The 13,225-nt window shown below is 48.4% G+C and overlaps 1 protein-coding gene across 2 annotated transcripts; it reads left to right on the plus strand.

Moving 5' to 3' along the window:
* The first annotated feature begins 158 nt into the window (after window positions 1-158).
* TNNC1 (troponin C1, slow skeletal and cardiac type) lies at window positions 159-4,441 on the plus strand. Of its 2 annotated transcripts, none has more exons than XM_068557920.1 (6): window positions 159-215; window positions 2,998-3,028; window positions 3,250-3,396; window positions 3,677-3,791; window positions 4,017-4,153; window positions 4,236-4,441. In XM_068557920.1, exons 3-6 carry the CDS (start codon window positions 3,327-3,329, stop codon window positions 4,265-4,267), a joined length of 354 nt encoding a protein of 117 aa, XP_068414021.1. In that variant the 5' UTR covers window positions 159-215; window positions 2,998-3,028; window positions 3,250-3,326; the 3' UTR covers window positions 4,268-4,441. The 2 variants fall into 2 exon arrangements, with proteins under 2 accessions (XP_068414021.1, XP_068414020.1); XM_068557919.1 differs by lacking the exon at window positions 159-215 and adding an exon at window positions 1,466-1,511.
* Window positions 4,442-13,225: the final 8,784 nt, after the last annotated feature.

The following is a 13,225-nucleotide window of genomic DNA, read 5'->3' on the forward strand; positions in this document are numbered from 1 at the left end:
CCCCGCCGCCTTGTCGCGCCCCCGCCGCTCTACCCCCTTCGCGCGTAATTGACAGCAGCCGCCAGCGGCGCGCGTGCGCAGGACGCCGGGGACGGTCTTCTTGCGTAACCGGTACCTGCGTGGCACCGCCTGCCGCGCTCTTTGCAGCGTGGGAGAAACTGAGGGCCCATGCGGGGACTGCTCTGGGCACTGCCGCTAGGTGCCCAGGAAGGGAGGTGCGATGGCCCCGCACCTTCCATGCTACCCGAAGCAAGTCACTGCCACGTCTGGCCTCAGTTTCCCTCTCCAGATAAGAGACAGTAACCACATCTCACCTGGCTCTTGGGCTCATTCCCTGGAGGGCACGAGAGGGTTGAGAGAGAAGGAAGATCTGATCTGTGCCTGGAGCCCGAGCAGGACAGAATAACTCTGGGCTATTTCTTAACCTCTCCGAGACTCGGTGATCTCTGTCACATGGGCTTCTAGAGAATTGAGTGGGTTAATCCATGCAATGCCTGTCAGGCAGGGCAGGGAACTGGTGTAGGCTCTGTGTGAAGGAGGTGAAGGGTTAGGTGGAAGGAAGGGATATGTGCTGGCCATCTGGCACAAGACCCCCAGATGGTGTCCTACCAGAGCTCAAAATGAGGGGGCAACAGCCTGGTCCTGGACCCAGGAACTACAGTACTACAGTACTGGAAAGGGGAAGCACAGAGAAGCAGCCCTAACTCAGGGGAAGACCCAGGTCTAGAAAAGAGAGGTGGTAACGGAACTGGAGGGGGAGAGTCTTACACAGATGGGGCATGTGTTGGTGTATCAATATTTGTTGAATGACTGATTGAGTGCAGTCAAGCCTAGAGCTGGTACTTTTCTCCCTGGGGAGATGAGAGGTCTTGGGCATGGCTCCTCTGGCACCCTTGGCAGAAGGGCTCCAGACCACACTCTCCTGAGGTAGGTCAGTGCCTTCCTTCTCCACCAGTTCCATAGCACCATACTCTGAGCTTGGCATTCGAGGCTTCTCTTGGCACGGTCCTACACTCGCAGCCTCTTCTTGCATGCTGCTGCCCCTACTCCAGAGAGGTTTAACTTAAGGCGGGAGCTACCAAGTCAGACAGACCTTGAGCAAGTCGCCACCCCCCCAGGAGCCTCACCCACCTCCCTGGTTGGATAGGAGTTGAGCTAACGTCTATAGGGGCCTGGCCTGAGGCCCACTACATTGCAGCTCCTGTCCTGTCCTGGGCTCACGTTTTCACTCATTAAAACCTTTCCAGAGAGTCCCCTGGGGGAATGGGGGACAGAGGAAAAGAGACCTGCTCCTTGTAGCCCTTCATCGGCTCCTTGCCCTGGGCAGAGGACACAGGACTCAGGCCAGTGTGAGATCACCAGAGCCGGGGGGAGGGAGTGGAGGATACTGAAGGCAGGGGTGGGCTGGGCGGGGAATGAGATGGGGCAGGGCTATTTAAGCCCAGGGCTGCTGGCAACCCCAGCAGCCTGCCCTGTGAGCCGCCAGTATGGATGACATCTACAAGGCTGCGGTGAGGGATGGGTCTTGGCAGGGCTGGGGTGGGTGGGCCCACTGGGGGCTCATTCAGCTCGGGATGGGGTGCAAGGTCACCCCCAGGAGGTGGTGGGGACCCAGGAGAGGACCCACATACTTTCAGCCCAGGCCTTCAAGGGGACGGTGGGTCTGGTGTTCCCGGTTGTGGAAGGGGTGAGTTTAGGGTCTGCGGGAGCTGTGCAGGGTGGTGGAGGAGGATGTCGAAGCTTTCGCATCACATCTAGACCTGTCTCCAAATGACTATAGTCTGTGTCATTGTCTCCAGGCCACATCTCTCTGCGTTGGTGTCTCTGGTCGCTTTCCCAGTCTCTTTCTGTCTCTTTGTTCCTCCTAGGCTCTTCTCTGTGGCTCTGTCGCTGTTTCCCTGCCCCCCATCTCTGTCCCTCACATTCTGCTTCTCACACACTCCCAATCCCCCACCCCCTCCAGTCCCCTTGACTGGCTGAAGATGCTGTGGAGGGTGGGACAGGGGTTGTGAGAAGGGGGCTGCAGAGCCAGAATCCTGAGCTGGAGAAGGGGCTTTGAAGTTTGAGGCAGGGAGGGAGGGACTGGGAAGAAGGAGCAGAGCACTGGGGCCCCAGCCCCCATCCGGCCTGGCAGGCTCAGGGCTCAGTGGCTTAGCCAGGGGTAAGGGCTAGCGGGTGGTCACCCCAAGTCCCTGCTGGGGCCGCTGAAGGGCTTCAGATGCTATTCTATCTCTGGAGGGGGCGTGTTGCTGACCTACCCCCAGCACAGAGACAAGGACATTTGACACAGACAGCTGTCCACAAGGGAACCCCTCCCTCAGCCCTGGGAAATGTGGCCCCATTCCTGGGCAGGGAAGGGCTATGGCTGGCTATAGGGGTGCCCCTGCCTATCCTGCAGGAGTCCGTGGAGCTGGGGGGGGGAACACCAGCCCTCCACCCTGTGCCCATACAAGGCCTGGCAGGGCCAGGGACTAATTTTGGCTCCTGAGGCACCAGCAGGCCAGGGGGCCAGATAACGCTGCCCCACCCCTGCATGCCAGAGTCCCCAGAACAATCACCAGGTTTAACTTTGTCCCCTGTTAAAAATAGCCCAGTGGCCACCCCGGTCAGGTTACAGTGGGCGGCTTTGCCCACCCCCACACTGGTTTTATTGTTCCAACCTGAGGGACAGCTGTCTCTCAGGCCACCCAGCTTGGGTTTCGGTGGGGGGTGGGGGCGAAAGGGCGTTGAGTGGTCACTGACTATTGTTACTCAGGGTCACCTTAGTCCTGGAGGGGGTGCCCACCTGTCACCCTGGTCCTGAGACCAGTCTCAGTGAGGCCAGCTGGGTCACCTCAGGATTCTGGGGACTAGGAGGGAGAACTGAGGCCTCTGCTCTGTGACCCGGGAATGGCCTGCGTCTTCCGGGCTTCAGTCTTCCCACCTGTGGAATGGGTTGGTTTCCTCGACAGCAGTTAAGGCCTGAGCCTGGGTCCTGAGACCTCTTTTCCTCTCTAGGTAGAGCAGCTGACAGAAGAGCAGAAAAATGGTGAGTACCCCAACATGCATGTGGGGGAACAGCAGAGCTGGGCTGGGGGAGCATGAGGACCCCAGGCTGGAGGCCAGAGGCTGGGGTCCCTCTCCCTGTGACCTCAGAGGTCTCAGAGGGAAGTGGGCAGGTTAGCAGGTGGCCCTAGGGGTCTGGCCTTCCAGGTTCTTGGCTGCTGAGCCCTGGCTGCTCTGTCTCCCCTCCTCTCCTATTGGACGCAGAGTTCAAGGCAGCCTTTGACATCTTCGTGCTGGGCGCTGAGGATGGCTGCATCAGCACCAAGGAGCTGGGCAAAGTGATGAGGATGCTGGGGCAGAACCCCACACCTGAGGAGCTGCAGGAGATGATTGACGAGGTGGATGAGGATGGTGAGCCCCTTTGCCCCCCCGCCCCGGCCCCAGACCCATAGTGCCCCCAACTCTCTGGGGACCTGCATCCTGGCTCTGCCACTTATTACTCTGTGCCCTTAAAGGAGCTGTTTAGCCTCTCTGAGCCTTGACCGTATCATCTATAAAATGGGCACAATGACCACACTCGTCTCACAGAGTTGCTATGAGGATGCAGTGAGAACAGTGGGGTCTAGTGTCAAGGGCAGTGCCAGCCATTCTGACCGTTGCTCTCTAATGGCTGTGCTGCCCACCCCCTCAGGCAGCGGCACAGTGGACTTTGATGAGTTCTTGGTCATGATGGTTCGGTGCATGAAGGATGACAGCAAAGGAAAGTCTGAGGAGGAGCTTTCTGACCTCTTCCGCATGTTTGACAAGTGAGTGTGTGACCCTTGACCTCTGACCCTGACCCTAGCAGAGCTGGGCAGAGGGGGACAGTCTTGTGACCTCGAGGCCTCAGTCTCCCGTTCTGTGCAATGCGGGATGAGATGCCCCATCTCCCAGTGGCCCTTCCTTACTTCCCGGGGTCTTGAGCAGGGCTGCCTCTTCCCCTCTCCCTGCCCCTACCATGGGCTCTGAGGCCCCCCTCACCCAACTGGCAGAAACGCTGACGGCTACATCGACCTGGAGGAGCTGAAGATCATGCTTCAGGCTACGGGTGAGACCATCACAGAGGACGACATTGAGGAGCTCATGAAGGATGGTGACAAGAACAACGATGGCCGCATTGACTATGACGGTGAGTAGGGGTGCGCTGAATCCCCACTGCCCATGCCCTGCCCAGCCCTGACCTCTGACCTATGCCTGCCCCTCTCTCACAGAGTTCCTGGAATTCATGAAGGGGGTGGAGTAGACACCGACCTTCTCCCAGAGCTGCCTGTGCCACCTTCCAACTCCAGCCGGGCCCCGGGGTTAGGGGCAGGGGGCTAGGGTCCCCAGGATGTGAACTTGGGTGTGTCCTTGACCACGGGCCCTCCCTGACTACCTCCCCCAGCCCTGTCCTAGGGAATGCAAATAAAGCCCTGCTCCCTGGAGGCCTGGTGTCTGGCTTTCATTCCCTAATCTTCACTAGGGTCCATTCCTGTCCTGACCGTTTCTGTCCCTGTCCCAGAACCTGTGCTCTAACCACCCTTGCACACCACCTTCTGCAGGAGGGGTTAGGTTAGATCAGAGACTACCACGCTCCATACCCACCTGGCTCCCTTCTATAACTGCTGTTACCCAGGCCCCGTCTCCAGCAATTCCACACCTGGAGTCTGTGGTGGCCCAGGAATCTGCATTTCACAGGCTCCTGGGGGCCATGGCTTTAGTCAGCCAGTTGGCAGCCAAGGGGTCCTATACTTGGAGAGGGCAGTCACTCAGCACCAGGCTAGGCCCTGGATGCCACTTGGCATGGCTGCCATGGCTCCCTCTCGCTTCTGGTTGGGAAGAAGCAGGGCACTGTGGGGGCTCAGCGGGCCTGTGGCTCCAGTCCATCTGCCCGCTCACCTGGATTTCCTGCCAGCGACGTTGACTCCCCGGGACCGAGGGGCATATCGTCTACTCCCCTTGCCCATTTGACAGATAAGGACCCTGGGGCCCAGAGAGATTCAGGGGCCTGTCAAGTTCATCCAGTGAGTCTGGGGGAGAGTAGAGCCACCTGGCTCCCAGCCGAGGACTCTGTCTGATGGAACAGATCCTGATGGGCATGATTTCCAGTTCCCATGAACCTCACGGCTCCAGCAACCCACTTTCCCTCCCTGGCAGGGAATGGAGGCATGGGGTCTTGTGGCTCTCCGCTTACTGGGGGCACCCAGGCCAGAGCTACAGCCAGAACAGTGAAACTGACCTTGGGTAGATGGGGGGCTGCAAGGAAGTGGAGGTGTCAGCAGTGGTGCTTGCAAGAGGGACAGCTGCCACAGCGCCTAGGCTCCAGCCAGAAGGTCAGCAGCTGTCCGTACTCCGCCCAGCCACTCCACAGCCTCCCCACCTGTGCCCCAGACTTGGCGTTCCCCAGAGAGGCCCAGCATTCCGGAGACAGTCTTGGAATTCTGAAGATGCCTCAGTGGAGGCCAGAGCTGCCTGGTTCCTGGAGAGAGCGGGGGTCGGGGAGAGGAGAGGGGTCCCCTCAGTCCTGCCCTTGGGAGCTGGAAAACTCAAGGACCTACATGTACACCCAGGAATGACATCTCAAGAGAGGAGGCAAGGCTACATTGGGTGGCACCACGAGCCAGTGTACCATTCCAGGGTTTAGTCACACCCCCTACTATGTGTCCAGTGCTGGCTGAATGCTGGGACCCTTCAGAGCGAGGCCCAGTCCCTAATTTTGTGGAATTTATAGTCAACTCAGGAAGACAAAGAGGGAGATGAGTGCAGTGAGGAAACCAACATAGTGCTAGAATGGGGACCGGAGAGGAGATGAGGCTGGTGGGGTAGGAGAGACCCTGGGTGAGCAAAGGGCCCAAGGACCCAGGAGGGAAGGAAGGAGGCATTGAAGACAGCTGATGGCCCTGGAGCTGGGGAAGTTGGAGGCCCCGAGGCCTTGGCCACCTGGACACAACGGTTTCACTGGAATGGTGGGATGGGAGCTCAACTAAAAAGGGCCAAAGGAGTGAGGCAAGGTAAAGGGGAGACGGCAAGTGTGGACAATACTGGTGAAGTTTTGCAAGGGCTCAGGGAACAGAGAGTTGAGCTGGAGCTGAGGGGAGATGTGGAGTTCGAGGAAGTTCATTTAAGAAGGTGGGTCAGGGAGTGGCCTGTATGCTGATGGGAGCAACCTAGTGAAGCTGGAGAAGGGTTTAAGCAAGATGTGGAGTAGAGCTGCAGAGGGTGAGCAGCTAGGGTCTCCAGGAGTGTGTCAAGGGCCTGGTTATAGCTCTGGGACTGGACCCAAACTGGGCAAGGAGAAAGGGGGGCTTGAAGCAGGGAGGGAAGAATTGTGGCAGGGGGGATGCTGAGCACAAGGTGGTATCAGAGGAGGAATGTTCTGAATGGAGATGATGAAGGTCACATCCTCATTGGTGGTGACTTGGAGGATGGGTGGCTGAGGTGGGGGGAGGAGGACAAGGACTGCAGAGGCCAGGGGCTCCCAGGGGGTATGGGATGCTGACGGGATCAGGGAAGGAGAAAAGGAAAGCCCCAAGAGTCCAGCCGTCTGTGAACAAAACAGGAGGATGACTGGGCCAGCTACAAAGTATAAGGGGGGCGGCGGCTGGTGCCTTAAAGAAGGGGTCCACAGGTAGGAAATCCTGTGAGATTTTCCCAATATCTCTGTTCCAGAATTAGGTTGGTGGAGGAGGGACCGAGGGCGTCCATTCCTTCCAGGCATTTCCACCCCAGAATTCTAGCTAGGAGAAGCTGGGCTGTGACCCTTTATATGCCCACCTGGGGGCACATGGTGCATGACAGTACACATCACACTTGTATACAGCCAAGGGCTGACAAGTTCCCACTAGCACATGCCATTGCGCTCCCCTACATGCATCACCCAGTTCTGACTGTTTTGCTCTGTTCAGTCCTCTCCATTTCTTCTGGGCTGTGTCATCCTTTGCCTAGATAGTGCTTCCTCCATGAAGCCCCCCTTGCTTTCCTCCACCAGAAGCAAGCACTGGATGCATGTAAATCAATGAAGTTAGAACACTCCCTCACACCAAACACAACAATAAACTCAAAATGGCTTAAAGACTTAAAAATAAGCCATGACACCATAAAACTCCTAGAAGAGAACACAGGCAAAACATTCTCTGACATAAATAGTAGCAGTATTTTCTCAAATCAGTCTCCCAGGGCAAAAGAAATAAAAGCAAAAATAAACAAATGGGGGGACTTCCCTGGTGGTCCAGTGGTTAAGACTCTGCGCTCCCGGTGCAGGGGGCCCGGGTTTGATCCCTGGTCAGGAAATTGCAGACCGCAACTAAGAGCCCGCATGCCGCAACTAAGACCTGGCGCAGCCAAATAAATAAACATTTTAAAAAAATAAACAAATGGGACCTAATCAAATTTATAAGCACTTGCACAGCAAAGGAAACCATAAATAAAACAAAAAGACAACCTATGGACTGGGAGAAAAAATTTGCAAATGACACGACCAACAAGGGCTTAATTTCCAAAGAATACAAATAGCTCTTACGACTCAATATAAAAAAAAAAAAAAAATCAAAAAATAGGCAGTTCCTAGAGTGTCTTCCAGCAAACAATGGCAAACATAATATAAACACTACTTGCAGAAGAGACGGTCTTTTATTAGTTCTTAGAAAGGCCTTCATTTCCTTCCAGGCTCATCACTCTAACTGGGAACCCACTGATGGTTGGGAGTGAAGCAAATAGATCAGAACAGTAAACACCAGGTTTTCGAAATATGGTTATGCTTCTAGTGGTAAAATAATTATAAGCTGGAACCTTAAAGCATGCTTCCGTTTACCCGCAGGAAGAATTGTACTATTACAGAGTGATGCTAGATTAAGACTGGAGTTTTAAATGATTGAATTGTGTCTCTCTTGAAGTGGTGCCACTTTATCTCTAGAGATCGGGAGAAAATAAAATTTCATTTCATATTTAAAAAAAAAAAAATGGGCAGAGGGGGCTTCCCTGGTGGCTCAGTGGTTAGGAATCTGCCTGCCAATGCAGGTGACATGGGTTTGAACCCTGGTCCGGGAAGATCCCACATGCCGTGGAGCAGCTAAGCCTGTGCGCCACAACTACTGAGCCTGTGCTCTAGAGCCTGCGAGCCACAACTACTGAGCCCACGTGCCACAACTACTGAAGCCCGCATGCCTAGAGGCCATGCTCCGCAACAAGAGAAGCCACCGCAATGAGAAGCCCTCACACCACAATGAAGAGTAGCCCCCACTCTCCACAGCTAGAGAAAGCCCGTGCACTATAAAAACCCAATGCAGCCTAAAATAAATAAATTAAATAAATAAATTAAAAAATAATAATAAAATAAAATTATTTTTTTTTAAATGGGCAGGAGACCTAAATAGAAATTTCTCTGAGGAAGACATATGGATGGCCAAACAGGCACATGAAAAGATGCGAAACATCACTAATTATTAGAGAAATGAAAATCAAAACTACAATGAGTTACCACCTCGCACTGGTCAGAATGGCCATCATCAAAAAGTCTACAAATAGTGGTACATGTATACAATGGAATATTACTCAGCCATAAAAAAAGAATGAAATAATGCCATTTGCAGCAACATGGATGAACCCAGAGATTGTCATAGTTAAGTAAGTCAGACAGAGAAAGACAAATATCATATGATATCACTTATAGGGCGAATCTAAAAAAATGGTACAAATGAACTTACAAAACAGAAATAGAGTCACAGATGTAGAAAACAAACGTATGGTTACCAGGGGAAAAGTGGGATGGGGGATGGATAAACTGGGAGATTGGGGTTGACATATACACACTACTATATATAAAATAGATAACTAATGAGGACCTACTGTATAGCAAAGAGAACTCTTCTCAATACTCTGTAATGACCTATATGGGAAAAGAATCTAAAAATGAGTGGATATATGTATAAGTGGTAGTTTCTGTACAGCAGAAACTAACACAACATTGTAAATCAGCTATACTCCAACAACAACAAAAAAATTTTTTTAAGTCTACAAATAATAAATGCTGGAGAGGGTGTGAAGAAAAGGGAACTCTTCTACACTGTTGGTGGAAATGTAAATTGGTGCGGCCACTATGGAAAATAGTATGGAGGTTCCTTAAAAAACTAAAAATAGTTACCATATGATCCAGCAATCCCAATCCTGGGCATACATCTGGAAAAGATGGAAAACTAATTTGAAAACACATGCAGATAGCCTCATCCACCAGAGGGCAGACAGCAGAAGCAAGAAGAACTACAATCCAGCAGCCTGTGGAACAAAAACCACATTCACAGAAAGATAGACAAGGTGAAAAGGCAGATGAAGGAACAAGATAAAACCCCAGAAAAACAACTAAATGAAGTGGAGATAGGCAATCTTCCAGAAAAAGAATTCAGAATAATGATAGTGAAGGTGATCCAGGACCTTGGGAAAAAAATGGAGGCAAAGATCGAGAAGATGCAAGATATGTTTAACAAAGATCTAGAAGAATTAAAGAACAAACAAACAGAGATGAACAATACAATAACTGAAATGAAAAATACACTAGAAGGAATCAGTAGATGAATAACTGAGGCAGAAGAACAGATAAGTGACCTGGAAGACAGAATGGTGGAATTCACTGCTGCAGAACAGGATAAAGAAAAAAGAATAAAAAGAAATGAAGACAGCCTAAGAGGCCTCTGGGACAACATTAAATGCAACCAGATTCGCATTATAGGGGTCCCAGAAGGAGAAGAGAGGAAGGACCCGAGAAAATATTTGAAGAGATTATAGTTGAAAACTTCCCTAACATGGGAAGGCAAACAGCCACCCAAGTCCAGGAAGTGCAGAGAGTCCCATACAGGATACACCCAAGGAGAAACACACCGAGACACATAGTAATCAAATTGACAAAAATTAAAGACAAAGAACAATTATTGAAAGCAGCAAGGGAAAAATGACAAAAAACATACAAGGGAACTCCCATAAGGTTAACAGCTGATTTCTCAGCAAAAACTCTACAAGCCAGAAGGGAGTGGCATGATATACTTAAAGTGATGAAAGGGAAGAACCTACAACCAAGATTACTCTACCCGGCAAGGATCTCATTCAGATTCGATGGAGAAATCAGAAGCTTTACAGACAAGCAAAAGCTAAGAGAATTCAGCACCACAAAACCAGCTTTACAACAAATGCTTAAGGAACTTCTCTAAGTGGGAAACACAAGAGAAGAAAAGGACCTACAAAAACAAACTCAAAACAATTAAGAAAATGGTCATAGGAACATACATATCGATCATTACCTTAAACGTGAATGGATTAAACGCTCCAACCAAAAGACACAGGCTTGCTGAATGGATACAAAAACAAGACCCATATATATGCTGTCTACAAGAGACCCACTTCAGACCTAGGGACACATACAGACTGAAAGTTAGGGGATGGAAAAAGATATTCCATGCAAATGGAAATCAAAAGAAAGCTGGAGTAGCAATACTCATATCACATAAAATAGACTTTAAAATAAAGAATGTTACAAGAGACAAGGAAGGACACTACATAATGATCAAGGGATCAATCCAAGAAGAAGATATAACAATTATAAATATATCTGCACCCAACATAGGAGTACCTCAATACATAAGGCAACTGCTAACAGCTCTAAAAGAGGAAATCGACAGTAACACAATAATAGTGGAGGACTTTAACACCTCACTTACACCAATGGACAGATCAACCAAACAGAAAATTAATAAGGAAACACAAGCTTTAAATGACACAACAGGCCAGATAGATTTAATTGATATTTATAGGACATTCCATCCAAAAACAGCAGATTACACTTTCTTCTCAAGTGCGCACGGAACATTCTCCAGGATAGATCACATCTTGGGTCACAAATCAAGCCTCGGTAAATTTAAGAAAATTTAAATCATATCAAGCATCTTTTCTGACCACAACGCTATGAGATTAGAAATGAACTACAGGGGAAAAAAACGTAAAAAACACAAATACATGGAGGCTAAACAACACGTTACTAAATAACCAAGAGATCACTGAAGAAATCAAAGAGGAAATCAAAAAATAACTAGAGAAAAATGACAATGAAAACATGACGATCCAAAACCTATGGGATGCAGCAAAAGCAGTTCTAAGAGGGAAGTTTATAGCTATACAAGCCTACCTCAAGAAACAAGAAAAATCTCAAATAAACAATCTAACCTTACATCTAAAGGAACTAGAGAAAGAAGAACAAACAAAACCCAAAGTTAGCAGAAGGAAAGAAATCATAAAGATCAGAGCAGAAATAAATGAAATAGAAACAAAGAAAACAATAGCAAAGATCAATAAAACTAAAAGCTGGTTCTTTGAGAAGATAAACAAAATTGATAAACCATTAGCCAGACTCATCAAGAAAAAGAGGGAGAGGACTCAAATCAATAAAATTAGAAATGAAGAAGGAGAAGTTACAACAGACACGGCAGAAATACAAAGCATCCTAAGAGACTACTACAAGCAACTTTATGCCAATAAAATGGACAACCTGGAAGAAATGGACAAATTCTTAGAAAGGTATAACCTTCCAAGACTGAACCAGGAAGAAATAGAAAATATGAACAGACTAATCACAAGTAATGAAATTGAAACTGTGATTTAAAGTCTTCCAACAAACAAAAGTCCAGGACCAGATGGCTTCACAGGTGAATTCTATCAAACATTTAGAGAAGAGCTAACACCCATCCTTCTCAAACTCTTCCAAAAAATTGCAGAGGAAGGAACACTCCCAAACTCGTTCTATGAGGCCACCATCACCCTGATACCAAAACCAGACAAAGACACTACAAAAAAAGAAAATTACAGACCAATATCACTGATGAATATAGATGCAAAAATCCTCAACAAAATACTAGCAAACAGAATCCAACAACACATTAAAAGGATCACACACCATGATCAAGGGGGATTTATCCCAGGGATGCAAGGATTCTTCAATATATGCAAATCAATCAATGTGATACACCATATTAACAAATTGAAGAATAAAAACCATATGATCATCTCAATAGATGCAGTAAAAGCTTTTGACAAAATTCAACACCCATTTATGATAAAAATTCTCCAGAAAGTGGGCATAGAGGGAACCTACCTCAACATAATAAAGGCCATATACAACAAACCCACAGCACACATCGTTCTCAATGGTGAAAAACTGAAAACCGTTTCCTCTAAGATCAGGAACAAGACAAGGATGTCCACTCTCACCACTATTATTCAACGTAGTTTTGGAAGTCCTAGCCACGGCAATCAGAGAAGAAAAAGAAATGAAAGGAATACAAATTGGAAAAGAAGAAGTAAAACTGTCACTGTTTGCAGATGACATGATACTATACATAGAGAATCCTAAAAATGCCACCAGAAAACTACTAGAGCTAATCAATGAATTTGGGAAAGTTGCAGGGTACAAAATTAATGCACAGAAATCTCTTGCATTCCTATACACTAATGATGAAAACTCTGAAAGAGAAATTAAGGAAACACTCCCATTTACCACTGCAACAAAAAGAATAAAATACCTAGGAATAAACCTACCTAGGGAGACAAAAGACCTGTATGCAGAAAGCTATAAGACACTGTTGAAAGAAATTAAAGATGATACCAACAGATGGAGAGATATACCATGTTCTTGGATTGGAAGAATCAACATTGTGAAAATGACTATACTATCCAAAGCAATCTACAGATTCAATGCAATCCCTATCAAATTACCAATGGCACTTTTTACAGAACTAGAACAAAAAATCTTAAAGTTTGTTTGGAGACACAAAAGACCCCGAATAGCCAAAGCAGTCTTGAGGGAAAAAAACGGAGCTGGAGGAATCAGACTCCCTGACTTCAGACTATACTACAAAGCTACAGTAATCAAGACAATATGGTACTGGTACAAAAACAGAAATATAGATCAATGGAACAGGATAGAAAGCCCAGAGATAAACCCATGCACCTATGGTCAACTAATCTATGACAAAGGAGGCAAGGATATACAATGGAGAAAAGACAGTCTCTCCAATAAGTGGTGCTGGGAAAACTGGACAGCTACATGTAAAAGAATGAAATTAGAACACTCCCTAACACCATACACAAAAATAAACTCAAAATGGGTTAAAGACCTAAATGTAAGACCAGACACTATAAAACTCTTAGAGGAAAACATAGGAAGAACACTCTTTGACATAAATCA

Source organism: Eschrichtius robustus, chromosome 12 (assembly GCF_028021215.1).
Source record: "Eschrichtius robustus isolate mEscRob2 chromosome 12, mEscRob2.pri, whole genome shotgun sequence".
Taxonomy (NCBI): Eukaryota; Metazoa; Chordata; class Mammalia; order Artiodactyla; family Eschrichtiidae; genus Eschrichtius; species Eschrichtius robustus.